Here is a 25,644-nt window from a genome sequence, read left to right as displayed (position 1 = left end):
GGCCTACTGGTTAGCAGGATATAACTTACAGTTAACAGGTTTTACGCCCCCCTCAGGTGCAAAATGGGCAGCTGCATAGGTTGCTGTGCCCAGGCACGCCAGCCCCTCATAACATTCCTATATTACTGCAAGTGGCTATGGCGTACTGGCATGTGGCGCTATGTTGTACGCATACATCCATCCTCTAACATACCACTGAGGGGTATCCCTCTTGCAATGGGAATACTATCAGCACAGTGTTTGGAATCTTGGGTGCATTCTGAAACCATGACAGTGGTGCTGCTGTTCACAGACCGAACACTGATGACACACTCAGATTTTGTGCATACGCATGGACTCCCCGACACCCTATTTTTCATACATGCAGGACTGATCAGTTATATTCGTAAATATTGGGCTCCGGAGGGAAAATAACCTATTACATTTGAATTCCTCTGTGTGCTACATACAATAGGCTAAGGCAGTCAATTGGTCCAATGGCTGTACAGGGGCTGGAGGGCACACCTTGGGACATGCTTAAACACACTCCGCACTAAATAGGAGATAGACCTAGATTGTGCACTAAGCAACGCCGAATGGAACGTTTTGCTCAAAGCCCCCAAAGTTGTATTGAGAAATTCCAGAGTTAAGTTCATCCAATTTTCTACATTTCATAGAGCATATCTTACCCCGTACAAAATATATTCAATGTTTCTGGGTGCAGAAGCGGGATGCCCTCGCTGTCACCAGAGAGACACCTATCTGCTACATATGTTGTGGAACTGTCCAGCGTTGTCGATATACTGGTCAAAATAGAAAGATCCCTTAAGGACCTGACAGCGCACACTTGTTGGCAGATGCCAGACGCATGCATACTGAGACTTTATCCCCAACCTCAGAGAGCCAGGGTGTCCACACACTTTACAGTTGGCCTTATTGTTGGCCAAACGAGCTATAAGATGACGCTGGAAGTCCCCCATACCCCCTCAGGCATCACAGTGGCGAGAGGAGGTGGTGAAGTGGGGTTTGGCTGAGATTAGGGTGCTGCAACGAGAAGAATATAGAGCACGTCCCCTGCATGGAGGGTTCCGGGGAGATATACCCATATCACACTAGCCGCCCCTCTCCCCAACTTTTCCCCTCTGCGGGATGCCAAACATACCTGATACATACAGGCTAACACAAAACACTACCTACTCCTACTTCACATACAGCACAGCCTAAACCTGGGCGCTTTTTCAACCTTGATAACCTGTAGCTCTTAGGCACTGGTTTACATGAAAGGTCCCAACAGATGTATAGTAGATGATAGTGGACTGTTCTTGCTAGTTGTTTGAGGGGAGGTCATGGTGGGAGTTTATACCGCTGTAGCAGGATTTATTCATACATGTGACTTTGGGCCCATGTACGGCCATATACCCTGATGTTCTAAATTGTAATCTTGTGTGTCACTATTTCATTATGTGATACTACTGTCAAAACGCAATAACGTTTGTAAAAAAAAAAAAAAAAAAACACTTACATTTGATGACCAATTCTTAGTAAAAAACAGCCAAAGAAGAAGGAGGTCATAATCCTACAGAATGTACAAGACTACAGAGAGGAATGGCTGCAACTCCTCGGTGACAAACACAATTACAAAAGACTGGAAAAAAAAATCCCATGGCTAAAATAAACAGAGGAATCTCAAAAAGGGAGGCGGGATTTCTTGTGGCTGACAATCCTACTATACCAAGTTTCTACACGCTGCAAAAAATGCACAAAAAAGGGCACCCATGCCAGGGATGAAAAACTCTTAAAAGTATCCATATAACATTGATAGTAGAAATAAATGTTTTATTCCAGTGGAAGTCACATGACCAGCCCAGGCAGTCTCTCTTCCACAACTCCCACAAGTTTCCCTCCAAGATCATTTGTCCGTTCCATATTCTAAAATCTACTAACCACACAAGTACAAAACACAACACATTCCCAATACCCTATTGTTTTATCCTAGCAATAATAATGAAACTTAAGATTGCAGGTTGGCAGTAAAGACATTGTACAATATAAAAACTAATTACAAGCACCCATGACTGGAATCCCATAGTGACACTTCTAGCCAAATTTTCATGGAATTATAATGCAAATATCATACAAAATCCTTTAACCTCAAAGGTGGATTCCTTTGAAGCATGCGTCCTTGAGGTACAACTGTTCATTCCCGTTGGCATGTCCGCCATTTGATGGTACTAGCTGTTATGTGCCCATTGTTAGCTCTCCGCCATTTCTCCACTTGCTCACATTATTCACATTTCATCTCTATCTTGCAACAACACAATGGTATATTTACTCTTTTTTTTTTTTTTTTTTTTAAACATCCGCTTTGGTGAGCCAATCATCTTGTTAATGCCTTCTCACACCTGCAAACCTAATTCACAGAAAATCACCTTTTGCGTATTCACATCTTCTTGCCAACTTAATATTCTTAACTTCAGCGTACCTCATTCGATTCTCATGTACATTCCTTCGTAACTATGCCACACTAATTTGTTGAATTTTACCATATCCCATCCAGGAAGAGCTTTTGTACCTGGTTTGCGGCCCTTCAATAACACAAAAAGCGATTCCCCGAATGGAAAGTGAAGAGTGGTTGTATAGCTCCATATTAGCTTTTTGATTTCCTCTCTCCAGTCAAGTTCACTCTGCAACAATTACACATTATCTCCCAAAACTCTGTTGAACCTTTTCATGAGGCCTTTCTCCTGCCCCCATATCTGTCTGCTTGTGTTCCACTCCACAATGTACCAGATATGCCTCAAACTCCTCTGATACAAATTTTGGACCATTGTCAGTTATTACCTCTTCTGCATGTAATACCCTCTGGTATAAATTCTCACAAAATTCAATCAGCCTTTTGGATTTGACCTCATTAACTAAACTCATCTACAGCCACTTGTAGTAGTAAACCATGAGAACTATGCCCTATTTCTTGCCTCGACCAGACAAATCATACAGGCTACACGCATTCATTGCCACTCTCCGCTATGTCCTGTCAGGAAATGTTATTGGTAGTCAAGGAGATGCCACTGCTATGTGGGCTTTATCACTAAAAACACAACACACATATTCCCTCACAAAACTTGTCACATCATGCGCAAATCCCAGCCACCATAAATCTTCCTGTGCCTTCCTGTTCATGGCAGACTTTCCTCCATGTCCTTCATGCAGTGTCATTAATATCCCTCCCGTCAACGGTAATGGTGCTAATAATCTACCACCCCACCTTAGAATGCCTCCTTGATAAGACAATTCATGTCATACCGATTTAGCAAGTCACAGCCAAATGTTTATAATACGACAACCACAATTGTGGCAAAAAAAAACAAAAAAAAAACAAAAAAAACACACAATTATTTTTTGCACAATTTAGTCATTTCAAGTGTGGTGGAACTTGCTTTTGCACCTAGAAGCAGGAGCATAACTTAGCCAGTAAGACTTGGGGGGGGCAGATTTTTAGACAATCAGGCTACCATATAATGTTAAAACACATTATACGACAAGCAGGGTGCATGAGAGGAGCCTAACAGGCAGTGAAAAGGGAGATGAATGTGGACTGGTAGGTGTACTAAGAGAGAAAACATAATATTTGGTAAAATAACCAATATTTGAGGACTTTCAAAGCAGAGTGTGTGTGTGTGTGTGTGTGTGTGTGTGTGTGTGTGTGGTAGTTTGACTGTGTATGTAAAATTCCTACTGAACACACTACAGGCATCGCAGAATACCCAAATTAAAGCATGTGTACTTAACTATTTAACAGAAAATAAATTTATTGGGGTGGGTTATAACATTAGAAACACCCACCTCCCCCAGCTACGCCCCTTCCTCTAAATTTTCTATAGGCAAGGGCTACCAACTTTTCAAGACTTTTGTTTGAATGCATTAAAACGGACTCCAAACTACACACACATCTGGCTATGGTGGTGCAATCACATGTATCAAATGGTTCGAGTTCCCTAGCATTCAGAATATGCCGTATGATTTCATCAAAACACTCTGGCATTTAAGTATCCACTCTTATTTCTAACATTTTTTCATCAAAGCCCTCATGGGTTGAACTAGATTGGCAAAATGATCTACATACTTAGCATGATATTCTGTTAAGCCTATGAAAGATCTCAACTGAGCCTAGTCTTTGGGACATGAAGAGGGTTCTATCGCATCCATAAATTTAGCCATTATTCCCTCTTCAGAAATAGCGTGGCTTAAATATTCTACTACTTCAACCACAAACTTGCATTTGTCAATTCCTACGGTGAATCCTACGCCTTTCAAAATGCTAAGCACTTTTCCCAAAAAACTGACCTCACTTTTCGTCAATACCCAACACCAATATGTCATCTTGGAAAAATTCCATATTCTTTAGACCAACAATTGTTGCTGTGTAACTCTTTGAAAAAAACGATTCCTTGTATGTCAGCCCAAAAAGGCATTCATACAAAACAGATTGCACCTTCTGGCATAACAAATGATGTTGAATATACTTATACAAGTCAGGTGAAGTGTAGTATCATCCACCTTGAAAATAGCCAACATCTCAATGTTGGGTGGAGAATGTTAATCCACACATCTTTCTATTAAGATCCTTAGGATCTATGCTCATCCTAATTTTCAAAGTTCCCAACACAGCCAGGTACTGATCAGTAGTCTCACCCAATAATTGTTCCATGGAGAAAAATTAATACGTGCCCTTCTACAACCACACCTACTTTTTGCCCATATATTTCCTCTTGTGCCTTCAGATGACACAAATTATTCATCAAACTCCCCTTCCATATTCGATTCGATTCATCGTCACCCCTGCCAACACGACCTACAAATCCTAGCTAAATCTTTAACACATTTCTTCTCTTCACTCTCAAACTACGTTTTAGCATGGAAAAATGGCCCCCTCCACCCCATGATAGGCATGATAGGCATGATAGGTTCTCCTGGAGTTGCAAGGAATGCAAGAGGAGGCAAAACCTACTGCATAGCGAATACAGTTGTGAGATTAATACTTAAGACGTGTATAGTTGAGAGCTTCACTTGAAGACAGTAATTGATCAATGACAGTTTACTTTTAAAATAAAGGACTTGCGCAACAAAATAGTTACCATTATGTTAACAAACTTACAATAAATCTACAACATGAACTTCCAAAATAAAAGTTGTCACCAATGTCCATGATCCCCAGGCATGAACTGTTGCACACTTGAGGAGCAACTGGTTCCAGACCAATCAGAACATGTTCCTTTTTGACCAATTGTGGTCACCTGACCCAACTTGTGCATCCCCAGACACACTCAACTAGCTGTCAAGTCAGCCATGTGACAAGAACCAATGATAAGGTAAGCAGTTTCGGAGCAGCCTTTATAGAATATTGCATGACTGAGTTACCGTGCTCAAAACAGAGCCTTCTACATCCTGATCATGAACGAGAAGATTGCGTATCTCTAAAGGTCACAGGATGGTGCAAGAGTCTCTCAAGGCGCAGGCAGAAATATTTCAGGACTCCTTACTCAACTGCAGTGCATCATACACTGGCCTGGCATCCGTGGCAACATTCTTAACAGCAACGCATGTGAGCTTCTGGTCCTTTAAAAGACTAAAAGAGGCCCAAGAAAACGTTCTTCCACAACTGCCACAAGTTCCCCTTCAAAATCATTCCTATACTCTACAGTCTAACATGTAAAATAAACTAACCAAACAAGTACAAAACACATTTGAATCTGGCCTGAGGAAGAAGTCGAATTTTACTCCTTTAACAAGTGCTGTAATCCTTTAAGTACTGGCTTTTGAGCTGGCCGGGTAGAAGCAAGAGACACATCTAGTGTACAGATATTCATCAACATGAGTAAATACGAAAAGATGGCCCTAGATGTACTTAAAGCTGATGACCAGATCTTAATATAACCAGCCGATAAAAGGGGGGGATAGGTGTGTGGGCGGGGGGTGGGGGGGAAATAGGCCTTAAGAATGTACAAGACTACAGAAAGGAATGCCTACATCTCCTGGGTGACAGAAGCAATTACAAACGAATGAAAAATGATCCCACAAAAGCCCTCAAAGTAGATACCAGCAATATGGTTAAGAATGCCGAAAACAAACAGGTGGACCTCAAAAAAAGGAGGCAGAATTTCTGGTGGCTGACGGCCCTCCTGTAAAAAGTTTCAACACTGCTTAAAATACACAAAGACTGTACCCCATGACCATGAGGCTGATGGTTTTGGGGATAAATTCAGTCCTTAAACCTTGGGCACAAATCAGTGGCCATTTTATTTTATTTTTACATCCCCAGGTGAAACTTATCCCATCGTAAGTCAAGGTCATACAGCATGACCCTAACAACAATCTATTGATAAGCTTGGCTATAGAAAGCCTCTACACAAGATTTCCTCAGGTAGAAACCAGTGATAGAGGACCTCCTCTGTTCCATAGCACATTCCCATACGACTCCAAGACGCTGTGCTGGAATGCATTAAACTGGCTCAGACAAACCAAGTCTTTTTTTTTTTTTTTTTTAATGAAGAAACAGCGTACCAACAGGAGCATGGAATTTCAATGGGACGCACCTTCACCCCCAGCACTGAGTCCCTGTAGGTACACCACTTTGAGGAATCTGAAATTATAACAGAGGACCAGATTCCATCATTCTCAGAATGTTAAAAAGAGCCAACAACTACAACAGGGATGCAGTCACAAGAAAGATGCGACTCAACAACTAGTTTGTGTGACAACATACTCTGCTCTATCTAACCAGATTATGAAAGTAATTAATAGGAACTGGCAGATTCTAGGTACAGGTATTCTTACCCTTTAGAAATCTCTATTTGCACACAGACCTATAGAAAAACCTGCAGTATGTATTGCTACATTGTAGAAATCGGAAGAAGACCAGCAAAAAAAAAAAAAAAAAAAAAAAAAGAAAATCAAACCACACCATGTGATCTACCACAAGCTAGATGTAATTATTCCTGTGGGAACTATAATGTATGTCACTAAAATGGAAAATAATTACATAAACACTGGCCATACTGAAAATGATTACAACTGGACAATATTTAAACAGATGATAAATCACCCATGATCAAAGATGCATCAAACATTTTACTGAAGAAAGAACAAAGCTTGAGTTACAAGTTGGCAACTAACACCAAGGGACTGAATGACAATATACCTTGACTGAGATAGGGACAATGACTATGGATGACCTACCATGATAGGTCTACTCTACTTATTAACACACAAATATACAATTTCTTAAGATGACCTTCGGTTTACATACTGAGCACCTGCAGAGTCCTCAATGAAGCATGGCATAATAATCAACACAATATTATGTTTTAACATACAAGACAAATACGTGGGTACCATATCTCCTTCTACAATTGATTATGATAGAGTGACTGAGCAAAATTAATTGAAAGCACATAACCAAAATGGTCTGTGGCTCAGTGTTTCGGTTGCCTAAAAACCTACAAAATATGTATGTTTTTTCTACCTCTCCCTCGAATCGCCACATAATGCTGTGTTTAATAAAATAATGTAGAGCGCCATACAACGCACTGACCCTGGCCATTGGCTCACACAGTGACATCAGACGCAGGCGGTCACTGTATTAACATAAACGTGTACCAATAAGCAGAAGTTACGGGCCAGAATTAGGTGAAATTACTGGGCATACTCTGACTTAATAAGGTAGGACGCTTGTCCAACTCACAACTAAAATGTAATTATTTTCATGGGAGGAAGCTTACCTGACTTATCTTTCTTACTCTAGTTTGTGAGATAGGGGTCCGGCCCACCTGTAAATTACCCACGTGGCCTAATTTGGCCTCATAAAAAGTGTTTTCTTTGACACAATATTCTGCAAGTTTGCACTTATGAATACTTGGAGAATGATGATTAGGCACAAAAATAGGTCAACTTTATCTGTTAAGAATGGAACATATCAGTGCAGGGTCCACCCGACTCAAGAAAGATATTGACACCATCATGTTTGTCATTCTGCTAACTTAGAAGGATGGCATGAATTTTCGGCACACCTTATAAGCATGACGAAATTGATATTTAAGCTATCCACAAGTGTCACAGTAATTATTACAAGCAGTCAGACCACGAGAGTATCTTCCCAGTAGATGGCATGAAAAACAAATCTCATTACAAAGAGGTTGGCACAATTGAGATTTGCACAAACACAGCATACAGTGCATTTTATTGAAATGGCTTTCTGCATTATATCAAGATGAAAATGACTACTCTTTCCTATTTTCACAGACACTGATGCTAGGTAATATCCAACTATTAGACCTACTGGATAAGCAGGATGGTTCTGTGCTATTGAATGCATGGAGTGCTTGCACGGGTATCACAGTTGAGCGTGACAAAGTATTCACACCACTAGTAACATTTCACACTAATGATCGAAATAATAATTCATAAGGGACTGGGATGGTGCTGACGAAATCTGGATGATCCAATGGGCAGTGAAGAGCCAAGCGAAACATGTTGGATTGCAAGTAGGAATACTAAACACTTCAATTATGTCCTGTTTTGTTTTTAACGTACCATGTATGTCCCAAGATTAAAATCAACAGGATATCACCCAAAGACATTTTCAATACACATCTAGATCCCGAGAGAGTGCGTATTAAATCTACATGTAAGTGCTCCAGTGCTCCCTCCAAAAGGGAGGTTAAGCCATTTGGTAAATTGGATTTACCGGGCAGGAACTCAATGATGAAGCATGTCAGCATGCCACACAGAAGTGTGTGAGAGAATCCTTTTAAAAAGGAAAAAAAAGAAAATAAGAAAAAAAAGATTCTTCTCCATCTGTCTGAAAATAGGACTAACGGCAGTGGACTTTTGGAGGTATTCTTACTGATTAATGATTTGCACAAACGTAACAATTTTATGCTGCCTTCCATTGGAAGTAACATTTCTTCCATGTTCACAGAGCCACTGATGGGACGGAAGGTAAAATTGAGATAAATAGGTATTAAGAGAAATACTTCAAAAATTAACTCTTGCACCTAAAAAGAAACAAGAACTTACCACTGTAGGGTTGCAACTGTTTATTAAATGGCTAACTTCATTGAAAATACTCTTGCAGTCGATGGATTTGTCCAAAGATCCACGTTTCACAATAACGGCTACAGCTAACAATATCTGCTCCCGGACATACTTCTGGAGGCTGCGGATGTATTGAAAATAACAAGTGAGGCAACAGCTGTAGGTCACCAATATTAACAAGACAATATACTTATATCAATAGAGCACTTTAAAACCTTCTACAAGGCACTAAACACCTACTTTACAAATAAGAACGTTACTAACATTTGTTCAACATATGATTCACAGTCTTTAAGAACAGATTTTAAAACGTAATTTCTTTTGAGTATCTGACATCAGAGACTTTCTGACAGTCACTAGCAAAGCCAACAGGCCTGGATTGCATTTTCAGGTAAAAGGCAGACCAACTCGCTTTACCACCAGCCATGCTTAATTTGCATTTCAGCGGCTGCCCTTGAATCTTGTGTGAATCTTATTAGTGGCTCTGCTGCTGTTTATGCTGGCTAAAAATGCTAGAAGGGTTATTCCTCTGAATAAATTGGGGGTGTCCTGAGCAGTTCAGTGTGTTATGCACTTAAAAAAACATAACAAAAAGGATTGCTTTGTGTTTACAATAAGAAAGAACTGAATGTGACAAAGTGTGATGACTGAACTTTTCAGATGCAAATCAGTCCCTTGTGCATTCAAATAGGAACACTTCCTAGGAGGCACAAGAATATGCTCAAACAGCCAAAACATTATGTTGAAACTAAAATGATACGGATGGCTGATCAAAGGTGTAATTGACAAGGTCTCTCATCAATGGCTAGAGGGAGCACAGCCAAGCAAGCCAATGATATGGAAGGGGTTGACACAAAGCTTACATTCCAAGTTTTGAACACAAGGCATGGGCTTTGCGAAACTTAAAAGCAATGATATGCATCCCTGGAAGATCTAAGGTCAAGTTGGCAATGGACGGCCAGTGGTAGGAAAGTACCATCTTCTTAGAAACATTTTGCTCATAACCACACTGACAAAATTGAATTTCCAAACTCATGGTTCTAATACCTGTTTAAATTGAACCTTCTTCCTGGCCTTTCTGCATGAACTATATTAGGACAAGGTAGAAAAAACAGATTTGGACCCTGATACAGGGACCCCCGATGAGATCTGTTTAGGTGAGCCAGTCATCAAGAAGGTTGATCCTTTAATCGCTAAGTGTTCATGAACCAATGTACACAACTCAACTCTAATTATTGAGAGAAATGTACAAATCACATGAAAACCTTCACAATAACTACCAAATCTTAACTACAATTAATGTGGCATAGTGAAAATGTACCCCTGGAAACAAGACTCATTTCTTCAAGCCCACAACACCAGATTTTTTTTAAATAAATGTTTTATTGAATTTCATCAACGATAAGAAAATACAAAACAATCAATAGTTGTATAGATAATTCATTGGCAATACAGAGTGACCATCCATTCTGACCCGCACCACCCATATTCCTTGAAGAATGAAGCCTCTCTCACTGTCCATTCATACCAGACTGCACACCTTTGTTGCAGGTGAAAGCTGGGAGTTCCACAGAACAATGCAAATTCATTCAGGGACTGGAGGTCACACAATAGACAAGTAAAACTATGAGGCGATGTCTAAAGCGGGTCCCCAGCATGCTCAGGGGTGTCACACTACAATGCATCAGCAGACCCATTCATACAGTCTGTCTGTGAGACACGCAGCCACAAATAGGTGCACAGTAGGGTCCCCTACACCCCCACCAGCAGGCAACCCTTTGTTTAGCCAGAAGAAGAGCCAGTGCCATATATTTCCTGAAACCAGCTTTGAGCTCACCTGTGTGTCCCAAGAGTGCCAAAAATAGGGTAAGTGATAAGGCATGTCCAACCAAGGTGGTAAGCACAGCGTTCACCTAATCCCAGAAGGCCTGTATCGGCCCGTAGGTCCATGCCAGATGAATGAAGTATGCCCAAGCTGCCCCGCAGCTGGCATACCTATCATCCAACTGAAGTCGATAACAATACAGCTGGGCAGGAGAATAGTGTAACCTATGAAGGAACTTAAAATGGATGACACTAAGCCTGCTGCTAGGTGCTATCCGCTCAGTTTGTTCACAGCAATATTTCCACTGTTCATCCATGAAGGTAACCCTTAGATCTGCCTCCCATTGTGTATGCGCCCGCCCTTGAATACAAGGATATTCGGCATGCGCAGTGCGATTTAAGAGGAAGAGTAGGGGTGTCCACTTGAAGCATGTGTGGAGGGTATTAAAGGTGGAAGTTCAGCTGGAAAATCAGGCGTGACTGCTTTAACATTGTGAAGCAGCCAAATGTATGTAAAGATGTCTAGCAGGTATGCATGCCTGTTGCCCAAGAAGTCTGTCCAGGACAGAAAGGAATCGTCTCAAAGATTCCCTCTCACCCCTCCCCCCCCAATCCTCGGTACCCGCGTCTTTGAAGCAGAAGCCTGCATGAAGACTTGTGAGTGACTGGAAACAATGCAACTTGTGCTAAGTTATCAAAGTGTAGGCTACTGTAGAGTCAGCGAGAGATGGCACACCAGAGGAGACCAAAAAGGAGGAAGGAGGGATCGGCGTCATGTAACCCTGTTCCACCGCCAGATGAGGGAGAAACAGAGTAGGTTTACGAATACGGCAAAATCACCATTGTCATTAAAGCAACACGGCCTCTGCCGGTGACAAAGGGAGAAAAATAAATCCAGCGAGTAATACGATCAGCAAGCACGAAGAGCGCCATGACAGTTACATCATATCACCTCTTCCCGATCACGAGATATCACAAGCTTCTTAAAAAAAAAAAAAAAAAAAAAAAAAACTGTCACTGCAGCCAAGTCGGGTTGATGTCCTGCAGTACTGCAAATAAGGTCCACAGATTGTAGAACATGGATCAACCAGAGATAAAGCCTGATTGATCTGGGCAGACCAGAATTCCATGAGAAGGTATAAGTGATTAGCAACCACTTTGGCTAAGATTTTAACATTGCAATTAATAGGAGAGAGCTGTCTGTAGGACTTGCATCGGTCGTTTTTTTTTTTTTTTCAGCAGGATGATGACCAGGGCTTCGTGCATAGAAGGGACAGTTGACCCTCCCTCTGCTTCCTGAAAGACAGAAGTCAGCACGGCTGCCTAAGGCCACATAAACCTTATAAAAATCAGGTGGTAGTCCCTTCAGGCCCTATGGACTTAAACTGCATTATTGCATCTCTTATCTCATCAGTGGTAAAATCTTGAGCCAGAAAAATCCTCTGGGAATTCCCGAGTCACTCGAAGGTTATGTCCTCCAGATAGGAGTTATCAATGGGATCCTCCCTCCTAGAAGTATAAAGAAGGCTATAGAAAACGGGTAAAAGGTATTCGGGAATTGCCAGAGTAGCCATTTGTAGCTGTCCCAGATCATCCCCGACTCCCAGAACATAAGTATCTGCAAGTTTTTCCCTGGTCATAGTGGCAAGGGTTTGTCCCAGGCACTCACTATCTCCATATGCTCGGGTCGTGGCATATTTGCAGCGAAAGAGGCACTCGCCATCTGCAACTTCATGAAATTCAGACAATACTGTCCTGATCTGCTGTGTGTGTTTAGGATCACTGGCACTCCCAATTGGGCTTTTGATTGATTAAGGTCACACTCCAGTTGGCTAGATGACTGCACAGGGAGCACAGTACTCCCCCACTTTTTTGCAAGACAGAGCCCCCTAACAGTGGCCTAAAACCCTTCCCAGCTGGTGCCCAGCAGTGGCACTGAGTGCGTTTCTGCAAAAGAAATGTGAGATTCTCTTGCCGAAGTTCTTGACAATATTGATGATCCAGAAGCTAACGCATGGACAGTTGCTAATTAGCGCAGAGGGGAGCCTGGGTAGGAATAGACAGGATGAGTAGGACAGGTGAGTGATCGGAATATGTGCGTGCAAGATACAGAAGCCTCCCGCATCCCACGCCCCTGGAGATAAGCCAGTAATCCAGCCTAGACCATCTCCCATGCACTCCTGAATGGAAAGTGACTTCTTTGTCCATCGGGTGGAGTGCTCTCCAAGCGTCAAGCAAGCTGTGTGTGGGCAAGACGTGAGAGTAATCAATATCCGCATTTAGAGCTATGCTAAGGTCGCCACCCCACAATATCAAAGATGGGATTAAAGCTGCAATTTGGCGCCAAGGACCATCAAAAAAGCGAGGTTGTCTGTATTGGACCCATAGCACTTAATTGTGAAGGCAGAGGAGTGCAACATTCCCCACATGATCGTGAAGTGGGCTTGCACATCGCATAGAGACCCCTGCGGTGTGTGAAGCACCCCACTGCGGATTAGTGTGACTATCCCCCTGAATAAGAGGAGAATACGGAAAATGGTCTATGGGAAGCCCACCTGTCCATGAACGTCGTACCAGCGGCAGCACTCAAATGAGTCTCCTTTAACATAGCAATGTTAATGCTACGTCTATCAAGACAGGACAATATGTGCTGTCGTTTGCACAGATTTCGTAGTCCCCTGTTGTTCCATATGACACATTTATAGGGTGCTTGGGAGGGGATGGCATCAGCAGCAGTCACGCTGAGCAGTCTAAGGTGCTTAGAGGGAGCGAATGCGGTAAGCTACTAAGAACAAGACAGCAACACTGCACAGCGAGCATCACAAAGTAATCAGCACACAAAAAAAAAACGTTGCCGCCCCCTACCTACACTGATAGCCCAATTCCACCAGAAATATAGTCCGTCCTCAACCATACCGCCACCCCCCATGACTGAAGTAAATAACCAAACATGGATGAACTAACAGTCCCACGAGAAAAGACCTATGAAAAAGTAAATGAGACAAAACAAAATGCAAAAAGGGAGAAAAGGGCAGTACAAACAAGTGCAATCAGGGGACATCTGGAGAGGCAGCAGGGATTATTCTCAATGATGAGGGTGAGCACCCGGCGCAGTCTCATCCAGAGCAAAGAGACCATGAGGCAAGGGTCTCAGCTGTCCAAAAAAGGTGCCTACAAAGGGACGCGCCCTTGGCATACAGACTGTGGGCAGAGTATAAACCATAAGTATAATCGGAGCCTCATAGGTGGAAGAGTACCGTCAGCCCAGATCCGAAAATGCTGAGGAGGTAGAACAAATTTTAGTTTGGCTAGGTGGTCCTCAGATTTGCCCATTGTGTTCCCAGTGATGCGACGCCAGGCGGAACCAGGTTCAGAATAACGTTGTGGGCAGAGCACCCGTGCAATTGGCGCCCAGACTAGGGAATCTAGGTGTAGATTGACGCCATCACTGGAAGGGATAAAGAAGGTGATTAGGCTAGGGGCCGCAGGCAGATGTGGAGTAGTAGAGCAGGACGAAGTGTGGTCCACAGGCAAGTCAGGCTTTCCAGGCGTTCACCCCAGTAGTGTGAGAAAGCTGCAACAAATAATGTTGCAGTGCTGGCTGGTGCTCTTGCCTGGTCCGTGCAGAGACTCCTCCACAAAAGGATGTTAAGAGCCCCCAGGATTGGTTGACTGCAGTGGCCACAAGGGTCCACTACCCTGTAGCAAGGGCAGTGGACTGACAGCAAGAGGGACGCCTAAGAAGCTGGGAAGGAACCGCATCCCGCCTCACCCCTACTAAGTGGACGCGGGGGGACACTAGCAGACAGTACTCCTGTGCAGATGCCATTTTCAGTGTGCTACGCCCATTAAGAAGTCCATAAGCATGTAATGGAGCCCCTCTATCTCCCGGGCCCCTCGGCTGCAGAGCCTGTGCAGAACCCCATTAGTGATCAGCGAGGGCCCGCACATCCCCAGCATTCAATGTTCACGTGAAAAAGGCCTTGTTAGCAGCTCCAGGCCCTCCAGTAGTTCAACAGATCAGGCAATCTCAGAAGCTCGTAGGGCAGTGGGAGTGCTTACCGATGCATCCAGCAATTTGGACTTCCCCAGAGCCAAGTGCAAGCAGAATGGAAGGAAGCAGTTGCTCTGCCCCCTCACGGCAGCTCTCCGGACCCCAGCGATGGGCGCAGATTCAGGCCGTCTGCTCCACAATCACGAGGTCTTCGGTCAGTCGCACCCCGCAAATACAGGGCAACACACCACTACCGGGCAGTTTGCTCTGCCACTGCAGTTAGGGGCCACTCCTCATACTTCAATCCTTCACGGGTACAATCGGCAAGTATGGCTCTGCAGAGGCCGGCCCCCACGGCTCTCAGGAAGGTAGCCACGGGGCAACATATCTCAAGCGGATACAATTTTCAAAGCAGTAGTCGACCATCCTTCACAAAGTTCCTCGGTCAGGCATTGCAGACGCTTGCAATCAATGTAGCTAAGTAGGGGACCACACCTTGGGGGGGAGGGGGACTGATGTGTAGAAATCTCCCCGGCACCGCCAAGAAAGTCCAGATGAGGCAGGATGACAGTTGTTGTCCCCAGACTGATGAAGCCTCAAAAGGGTGCAGCCAACTTGCATGCCGGCTCTCTGGTACACCCCACAACGCTACATTTTGTAGTGGAATTCTCAAACAAATGTTAAAGTGGGCTATTGCTTAGTAAATACTGCAATTTATAGGTTAAAGCTACCAAAACAAAAAAAAGAAAAGAGCATCTGCCAAGAAGAGTGGCCGGCCTTTTTATATCAGGTTTTTGGCAGTGCAGCTGTCAAAAAGAGCTAGTGTTAACAATATACCTAGAGTGAGCAGCCCATTTTATCCACTGCCTAGCTTGGACTAGCTTCTTATCCACTGACGTGAGAGTTTGTCACTCACATCTTTGCTCAACCCAGTAGATCAATTATAGTCTTTCAACTATGCCAGTGGTTTCCAACCTGTGGTCCGGGGACCCCTGGGGGTCCGCAAAGCTTCCTCAGGGGGTCGCAAATTGCGAGCCGCAAAACCTTATCTATGACAGTGTACTTTACACTGTTTGCTATTCGCAATGGGGTCGCAAATGACCTACTTCATGAATATTCATGAGGTAGGTCGCAATTTTCAACCCCATTGGGAATGGTCGCCCTCACAGGGATGGTGGCCTGCTGGAGACAGCAGACCACTATGTCTGTAACTGCTTTTTTTTCGCTACCATTCACAAAAGGGGAAGGGGTCCCATGGGTACCCCTTCCTGTTTGCGAATGGGTTAGCACCAGTTTAAAACTGGTGCTAACTGCAATTGTTTTGTGACCGCATTCGCCGTCACAAAACAATCCTACATCGTACTGCGACTCGCAATTAGGAAAGGAATGCCCCTTCCTAATTGAGACTCGCAAACCTATTTTGCGATTGGATAAATAGATTACTGAATCGTAAAATAGATTCTGTACATACCAAAATGTTTTTTTTTTCCTGTCGCAAATGGCCCGATTCTGTGAATCGGGCCGTTTGCGACGGGAAAAATGGTACGTACATGTGCCCCTAGGTCCCCAGCTTTCAGTAATAACTCACTGGGGGGTCCCCGGGTTCCAATAATGATGATTCAGTGGGGGTCACCGGGTTACAGTACTGATAAAGTGGGGGTCCAGAGAAGCCAAAAGGTTGGGAACCACTGACCTATGATATTTGCTGTATCCACTCACCTACCACTGAAAACAGCTACAGCTTCTCTTACATCTCAATGTGTGCCTACAATCGCACAAGGATGAGTCCTACCTTCACTCGCACTACTATCAAGACTGCCATTTGCTCAATACGCCCACCTCCTCTCAAAGAGCTTGTGTCAATTTTCATGCACACCAACACACACAGAGGGCTCTCTATACTGGAGTGCCATATTTTGGTACAATCCTACACCAAAAGCCACACTGGCTGTACTGTGTCACTTTCCCTTAGCTGTCCACAATATCCTACACCAGCAGTTCTTAACCTGTGGTCTGAAGACTCCTGGGAGTCCACGAAGCCCACTCGGGGGATGGGTGTGACTGCTAAGAAAATAAAAAATTAAGAAAAGATTAACCAGTTAGGTGCAGATGATGGCTCTGTGCCATACTCCCTTCCCCACTGCCCCCCCCCCGTCCTCGTGTGCTGAGGACAGGTCCAGGCCATCCCTGCACCTTTTACTTAAATCAGCCTCAAAAGCTGGGAAAGAGCTTTCCCGGCACAAAGGCGTTTTTCTGTTAAAATTACATCATTACCAAGAACACAAAAGTGAAATGAGCCATTCAGCTCCTTTCACTGTATCGGTGCTAGGGGGGGGGGGGGGCGGTTCCTGTGGGAGTGGGGGCATATCTCTGTGCCCCAAGCACCGATTTAGATGGAAAATAAATCATTGGGAAGGGGAGAATCTCCCCTTTCCAAAGGTACCTTTCCCTAGTGGACCACAGTAGCAGGATCACCAAGCAGGGACCCAATCCGCTAAAATGCCGCCCCAGCACAATGGGCTAGTGCTCCACCCCCACCCCCATCTGTTCTCAGACCCAAAAATCTTTCTGCCCTTGCAGAGGGCAGATTGGAGGTTCTAACGCTCTACAAGACTCTCATTGACCTTGGATTAATGCTTGCCTGTTGCGTCACATGCACTAGGCCCCGTTATGCAAGTGAGGTAGCACTTTTAACGGGACAAGTGGGAGAACGCTGGGTGGTAGGAATTTTGTGGATTCCTACAGATTCTGGGATTTTAATGCACAGAAATGCAAGGAAAATGTGCAATTTTAGGCAAAGTTTGAGGTTCGCAGGGCATTGTGGATAAGAAAACTTTGTAGGATCCACGCAAGGCATACCTCCCCTGGGTGTCCAATTTTGGGAAATGTCTGGGTTTGGTAGGTATCCCTGGGTGGCCCTCGATCCCCAGGCAAAAAATAATAATAAATAACGTCGCTATACCAATTGCCAAATCAGATATTTTTTTTTTTTTCTTTGGGAAAACCTTGAGGGACCTACACATATGACCCCTTACTTAATTCAGAATTGTGTCTACTTTTCAGAAATACGTTGCTTTCCTGGATCAACCACAGGTTCTACTCTGGTTTGCACCTCCAACTGGAAGCAGGTTGAACGCACAAAAAACAGGAACCAGGGGCTACCTCTGAAGAATGCCAAAGCTGTGGTGTTTAAAAAAAAAAAAAAAAAAGGGATTTTTGAGTTTTTCAGTCAGCGCTACAAGTTTCTGAAAGCTGGTAAGATTGTGACTTGAGCACATCAAACAGTTGATGCCATTTTTATGGGGGGGGGGGGGGGGCGTGGGGGACTGACGCTTTTATCCAGAGCACTTTTTTCCTATTTTTTCCCCCAAACTCATACTGTATCTATATTTTGGCTATTTTCTCGGTCCCCTCGAACAGAATAAAAAAACCTTGGGCACCTTTAGAATCCCCAGGATGTCTGGTAACAAGATGCAAATTTGGCGTGGATAGCTTATTTCAGTGGTCCCCAAACTTTTTTGCCCCATGGCTCCCTTGACCTATTGGCCGTTGGCTGCGGCTCCCCACTCTGTTATTTTTGTTTTAGCGAGTGTGTGTTGGGGGGGGGAGGGCTTATAAGCCCGGCCTCTGGAGTTCTTCCATTTTGTTCCCTCAAAAATACTTGGTAGGAACTATGAAGGTATTATAATCATAGATGTAGCAAAATAAAAAAAATATAACAGTTGTTTAATAAAAATAAATAAAAACTTTCATTGGTTAAGACAAAAACAATGCCCTTCAGCACTGTGGTCTGCATAATGATTTTCTTTAAAACTATGTTTTGTTCCTTAAAAATTGCCTCCAGCACAGGGAGCTCTCCTTCAAGTCATTCTAGTTGTCAAGGAGCCACTTTTGATATATAAGAATGCAGCTCCACTAATCAGCTCTACTATATTTCACTATCAAGTATTTTACTAAAGTACTTTACTAAATGTTCCAGCAGCCACAATTACTTTAACTCTGCTTCCGTCTCGTCTAGCGTCTGATGGAGTCATTGCACTCTCCTGTCTCAGACCTCAGTATGTGTCTGCAGTTTCTGATTCCTTCTCACTATAGCCGTGTGTCACAGTCCGTGTCAATTCAGTTCTTATTATGGTACAAAACTCCGATGGAGGTCTACACCCCACCATATCAAAAAAGTAAAAACACATTTATGCATTAAACATGTTGCATACTATCATAGTTATAAGAACTTATTCATACACTACAAAAGATGTTAAAAAGTCTTCCCACCAACTAACATTAACAAGACTAAAAACAGTGCCCTTCAGGATTAAATAAAATATATTATTAAAACAATACCACAATTTCCTTAAAAGGGACACTGTACATACTTAAGTCCAACACGTGCCTGTTTTTATTTCTGCATTGTTCATAGTTTGTGTTAACTGTTCTGACAGATAGGAGCAATTCCTGTGCTATTTTGCATGTCGCACTGCCATCTAGTGGTACTAGAGGGAGTTTCATCTTAGCAAAACATGTTTGAAAGCCAGCTTGAAAAACGAAATAAATTGCACTCTGAATATTGAGGCTTTATGTCGTGGCGCCCCTGGGTAGTTTTGGAGGCGCACCAGGGTGCCATGGCGCACAGATTGGGAACCTCGCTCTTATGTAGACAAAAAGTTATGGATGCCTAACAGCAAATTACCCCAAATAGCCAAAATAAGGCTTAGTACGGGGTATGGGTAAAGGGGGACTAGCAGCGAAAGGCTTAATGAAGTGTGTATTAAAACAAAACAAAAACAAAACATTTTTTAAACACTGTAAATGTGAAGGAATTTAAAACTGGAGGCTATACGTGCCTCAGATTGATTCGTGAGAGCAGTGCACGGGCATTAAACAATATAGTTTGGACGATTAATCAGTGATGAATGGCCTGAAATGAATTTGAGAAAACTCCAACCTTCCCATTAAAATTAGGCTTTTTACATTTGTTTTTGTTTTTTATATGTATTTTTAAATAAAAGATGTCATAATTTGTATATTTGTTTGATGAATCATTGCTTCTGTTTTTTTTGTATATTGTTTTGCGGTGGAAATCATTAACAATGATTAGGCAGTAGTCCCAGGCTTCCAGTTAATGTCTCAGTCGGGGTTCCCCAAATCCAATAGTGATTCATTGGGGTTCCAGTAACGATTAAATGGCAGTTCATAGAAACCACTGTTGAGAAACACTGTCCTGCACTGCAGACAAGAAACACCTCCCCACTGGTCGGCAGTAACACATATCTTTGTATGCATTCTGCGGTATATGCCTTAATACAGTTCAAAATAATGTCGGAGTCTTAGCACGCACGATGTTAATTTGTTGGACGATCGCCTCAAATTACTTCAGTGCTTTTGTGAACATCTCGCTATTTCGGCAAGGTAGCGAGTTTTACATGAGCGTTGTACAAATTGCAAAAGGGTGCATAAAGCTGACTAGCGCTTTACACCGGGGTTTAACTAAGCATAGGTTTCCCTCTTGTGGTGACTTCCTGAACTTGCTTCTACTTACGGTCAGAGTGCCATGCAAAATCTTCCGTCTTAGGTTAAAAAGAAAAACCTGTTTCCATTTATGAAATATTATTTCGACCTTAAACTTAAACGAAGAAAAGACGCCCTCCAACAACAACCTAAAGTCCCTGCTGCATCTGCAATTTCCCATGTTTTCCACTTTAAGGTTTGCAATCTTACATTGTGCGTGAGAAACGTCTGCAGGTCTGCGCGCCTTTGTGTTCGCTGGTTTCGTGGGTTCCCATCTGTGCATGTCTATATGTAATGCCTTTTGAGTAGTAATTGTCGGTGCTTCCACGTAACTGACGGTGTGCGCGCCAAGGATAGATCTGACTTTAATGTGCTGGCGCATGCGTGTAGACACAAGCATGCACAAATACTGCTTCGTTGTATTAGCACATTAAACCCGACTTATTGGCTTTGCCAATTGTTAATCAGATTTTGCCAATTGTTAACTAGAGAACACAAAAAGGCGCGCATATTAGCACACGTTTCTCACGCACAATGTAAGATTACAGAGACTTTAAAGTGGAAAGGCAAGTTGTTAGGCCACTTGTGTGTCTTTTGTGGATGGTTTGACTCCTGAGATGCGCAGCCACTGAAACCTCCTCAGGACTGTGCCAGTAGTAAGCTGTCTGCTTGTTAAATCTACAAAGTCCAAGCCCACTTGAGGTAGGAGTTACCATTGTTCGTGCCTTCTTCCACAATACCTTCAGCACTCTTTTTGGTACTTCTCTATAAAGTGTGACATATTGCTCTCCTAGTGCTGGTGTGTGTGCTCCCAAACTGTGGACTGCGACGTGGGTCACCAACCGATTTCTGGTGGGTCAAGAAATAGCAACAAATTAGGATGCCTTTACACTTTTTATGTGTATCTGGTCACACTTGCTGTGCTTCAAAGACAAAGGTCAAATATCAGGCTATGTCTTTTGACAAATTGCTGCTTATTCTTTTAACAAAGAAATTGGTGTTTATCTTTCTTTTTGCGACGGCAAAGTGAGAGGAGTTTTAAAGAGAACTATGTGACAATCTAGCTGGGGTGGAGGAAGCGTGAAAGGAAAGGCTGTAGGTTGTCATTTTATAACACGGCAAAATGTAAATACTTGTAAATGAATCGTACACATATATCAGAAGCATTTTCAACAGCGAATGTGCCAACTTTATGGAATCATGCACAATTATCAAACTTGTCTATGATTTTCACACTTAAACTGAGAAATATGGATGTGTGCATGGAAAGTTTCAGGGTAATCCGTCAAGTGGGGGCCAATAAAAAGTTGCATTTCCCATGTTAATTCTCATGGAACCTTTAGACACATCTACAGCCCAAACCACTGGACAGAATTGTACCATATTTGGCAGAGATCTAGCTTTCAATACCCATATTACTCTTTCGCTTATTTGGTGTAAATCCGTTGAGTAGTTTTCGAAATACTAAAGGGAAAACAAGTTTGTATATCTCTGGCCGCGATGATTAAGAGCATGTAAACGGCAAAAACCGAGCTCTGATTGGCTGCCAAGACTTCAAACCAGAAAGTCTTGGCAGCCTTCTTGGGGCTCAGCTTCAGCTCAAATTGGCAGGGGAGTGGGGATGGGGCCTTTCTAAAATTTTTTTTTTTTTAAATGTGGACTCCCGTGCTTGTTTCCGCATGGCCCCCGAGTGGGCCAGGGGCATTTACATTTCAATGTGAGGGGGCCCTCCGGTGCCCCTGCAGCACCGGGGACCACGACCTCCCCGGGGCTATTTTGGGGAAGAGGGTCATGCAGACATGCGGGCATGGAAACAGAGAAAACTATTGCTCTCACAGATATTGAGCTACAGCTTTAGCAGCTCCCTGTCTGTGACAGCAATGCTCGCTCCTGCAGGCCCGCGGACTCTCAAGCTACCCTCGATCCCCAACCATTTTGACTGGGTGTCCCCAGATGACATGGCCAGGCCCCAGGGGGATTTGGGCCCCCGAGCCAAGATCGGCCTGGGGAGAGGTGCCGCGTATCTCCCTCCCCCGCCCCCCCCATTATCACCTCCCTCACCCCAAAAAAATGTTTTAGACCGGGCCCTGGGGATGGCATCCATGGGCAGAGATCAAATTCCACCCCACCTCCCAAAAAATAATATAGGAAGCCCGGGCTCCGGGTATTGGGTACCCAAAGCCAAAATCGGTGGGGTGTGGGGGGGGCCCCCCCCACTCCCCAAACACAAAAAAATGTAGACAGTCGGGCCCCGGAGGATGGGTTCCCAGGGTCAAATTCCGGACCTGCAACAAACTCCCACTCCACATATCCAAAGGCCACATGTGCAGGGGTGGGGGGGGGGGAATGGGTTGGCCCCAGGAACTGGCTGCATACCAGGCCCTGCAGCTAACCACATGTCGCACAGCCAAAGGCTGTGCACAGCAGTGGTTGAGTTAATGTATAGTAATGAAAGTTACTTTACGTTATGAAAAAAAAAAAAAAAAGGTTACAGGGACGTTATAGTTAGAAAATAGAATTAAAAAAAGATAGAAATTAGTTGTTTAAAATGAGAGCCTAACTTTAACGTCCCTGTAACCTTTGGTTTTTTAAGTGGGGCAAAAAAAAAAAAAAATATATATATATATATATATATATATATATATATATATATATATATATATATATATATATATATATATATATATGCGCAACACAAAAGAAAACTCTGGGTAGTTCCAAGTTTAGGTGGAGAGCAGCTCCAGAAAGGAGCAACCTGGGACACTCTAGAATTGCTCAACTGAAATGTCAGTTTTTCCAGCAAAGTTTTTAAACATAGGATATACATTATATATATTACACACAGATACACAAATTCACTAAAAAAAACAAGGGTTAAAGTAACATAGTTGGGTTTAATAAAAGATCTGGTTTTGTTTAATAAAAAAAAAACCTTAGAAATTCACTGGAAAAAAACAAAGGTTAAAGTAACGTTTTGGTTAGGTGAATTTGTCAGCAACAACATTAATGTTTTGAACAGAACAAAAAAAAAAAAAGAACACACAGAAATCCACCACTTATAGTAGTAGAGCTAACTATAACTTGCAATATGCACTGCTGATGACCCCACATATTGACATGTTCTATGACGTTTATGACATCAATGATGACATCTTAAATGATACCACTAATTACATTATCCAATGAGTGTCAGTGTGTTTTATAGTTTACACAGTGGCAGGTAACTACCATATTACTTCTCTACTTAGTTTTGAACAGCCTGTGTCCAGCCAATGGGTATGTTTACAAAACGCATGAGCTCCTAATACATTATAGGAGTACAGAGGTATTTAAATCATTACAAATCTTTGTACTGAAGAGTAATTGTGTGAAGTTGACGATTTGAGATCATTACATTTCACACAAGTATTTTTAGTAATGGAGAAAAAGTCTCCAGCAGGGCGAATATTTTAAGCACTACATAGTAAGTACTTAACAACCCTTGAGTTATTAGAATCATCTCAGCAAGACAGTTTCTGCTTAACATAGAAGACTGAATCCACCAGGTTTTAAGCTACCGTATTTATCGGCGTATAACACGCACCGGCGTATAACACGCACCTCATTTTAAGAGGACATTTCAGAAAAAAAAACCTTAACATTATATCGGCGTATAACACCCACACATCATTTGCCCCCTATTTTCAGGGAGAAAAAGTGCGTGTTATACGCCGATAAATACGGTATGTACATGTGCTCAGTAAAAAGGGCTTAAGCTGGTTATGGTGACAAGCCAATGATAAAGAATATATGCCGACTGTTTATAACAAAAAGGTATGATTAAAGCAGTAGGTGTAATTGTGAAAAGCATATGTCAAAGTTAATGGACATTTAAGGGTGGGTTGTTGTTACTCTCGTATAGTAAAAGACAGAGGCCTTGTCAGTTCACCGGGAAAAGTTATGTTCGATTCTTTAGGTGTGATTGGTTTTGTAATGATAAGTTATGACAAAGCAAGAAGGCCTTAGTTACTTATGAAAAATGTGTGTTAAAGGCAAACATCTTTTAAGAGTGAATTATTTTTAGGCGGGGCATGGCTTGACACCAATGGAGCAGGACGCAGAGGGCAAAGCTCCCAGCAAGCTGCTCCCTCCGGGCACCATCCTGACATTCATATAAGCTCCCACGCCTACAACTGTTATAGTCGTGACTGTCCCCCTTTGCCCAAGTGCCTTGGGGACTGTTGTGGCTTAGCCTAAACAGAGCAGAGGCTGTGGACGACAAAGTGGGTACCTCTAAGATAGCGGCAGCCCACATCAGAACCTGCGGAGAGCAGTCAGGCAGGGTGGAGACGACGGGGAACTGACTCGCCCAGGCATCCCTGATGAATGGCGGAGAACAGAGAGGATGAGACCCGCTTGGGAATGGAGAAGGACTGCAATGAGCTGGAAGACTAGGGACCTCCACACAGGCTACTCAGTGCCCAGAGCTGGGCGCCTGAATGGGATGGAGGCAGCCTGAAGCACAGCGGGCGGAGGGTGCCCCTGAGCCCTGGGCTGCCTCTGGTTCTGCTGGAGAGTGGCAGCTTTGCACAAATTGGTGGACATTCTCCTGGCCCCCCTGGCATTGGGGGGATTGGACAGGCTGCTTGCTGCCTAAAGGACTGGCTTGGTAGTAAGCAGGGCTACCCTGCAGGAAGGGATGACAGACCAGATTACTGCAGACCCCACCCCCCACCACTTTTGCTGGATAGTATACCACATTATATGCAAGTAATAGTGGCGAAGGGTGATCGGTATGCATTGCTTCTTGGTGGATCTACCCTTTCACAGACTCTCAAACAACAAAAAGTAGAACTGGGGAGCGAGATCTCAGTGGAAGAAATCAAGGCTGAAGTGAGACTGGCCTAGGGGAAAATTACAGGAACAGATAGGATCCCTGTAGAGTTGTGTGTGATAAATGTTACCCTCTCCCCCCACCGCCCCTCATCCTGACTGCCCACCTTATAGAGGAAGGCACTGAGAGCCCATGCCTTGCTTCCTTTCTTGAGAGGCCCTAATAGCCCCCCTGCTCAAACCTGGGAAATCAGCTACAGATGTGTTGGCGTATAGGTCACTATCAATGCTGAATACAGACTACAAAATAATTAGTGGAATCCTGGCACAGACATTGCTGCCCCAAATGCTGGGACCTTATCCACACTGCTCAATCTAGGTTTATACCCGGATGCAACACAGCACTAAACAGAGAGATTACTGGCCCTTAAGGGAGT

General features: G+C 43.4%; 1 protein-coding gene across 1 annotated transcript in view; it reads right to left on the bottom strand.

Moving 5' to 3' along the window:
• The window catches only part of XPO4 (exportin 4), a 517,538-nt gene that overhangs the window by 403,252 nt on the left and 88,642 nt on the right, over positions 1-25,644 (bottom strand). Inside the window, exon 4 of the mRNA XM_069202267.1 lies at positions 9,055-9,193. Within this exon, the coding sequence (XP_069058368.1) occupies positions 9,055-9,193 (139 nt within the window). The remainder of the gene's footprint in view (positions 1-9,054; positions 9,194-25,644) is intronic.

The sequence above is a fragment of the Pleurodeles waltl genome, chromosome 8, assembly GCF_031143425.1.
Source record: "Pleurodeles waltl isolate 20211129_DDA chromosome 8, aPleWal1.hap1.20221129, whole genome shotgun sequence".
NCBI classification, from domain to species: Eukaryota; Metazoa; Chordata; class Amphibia; order Caudata; family Salamandridae; genus Pleurodeles; species Pleurodeles waltl.
The sequence above is the reverse complement of the archived record's forward strand: the minus strand, read 5'-3'. Positions and strand labels throughout refer to the sequence as shown.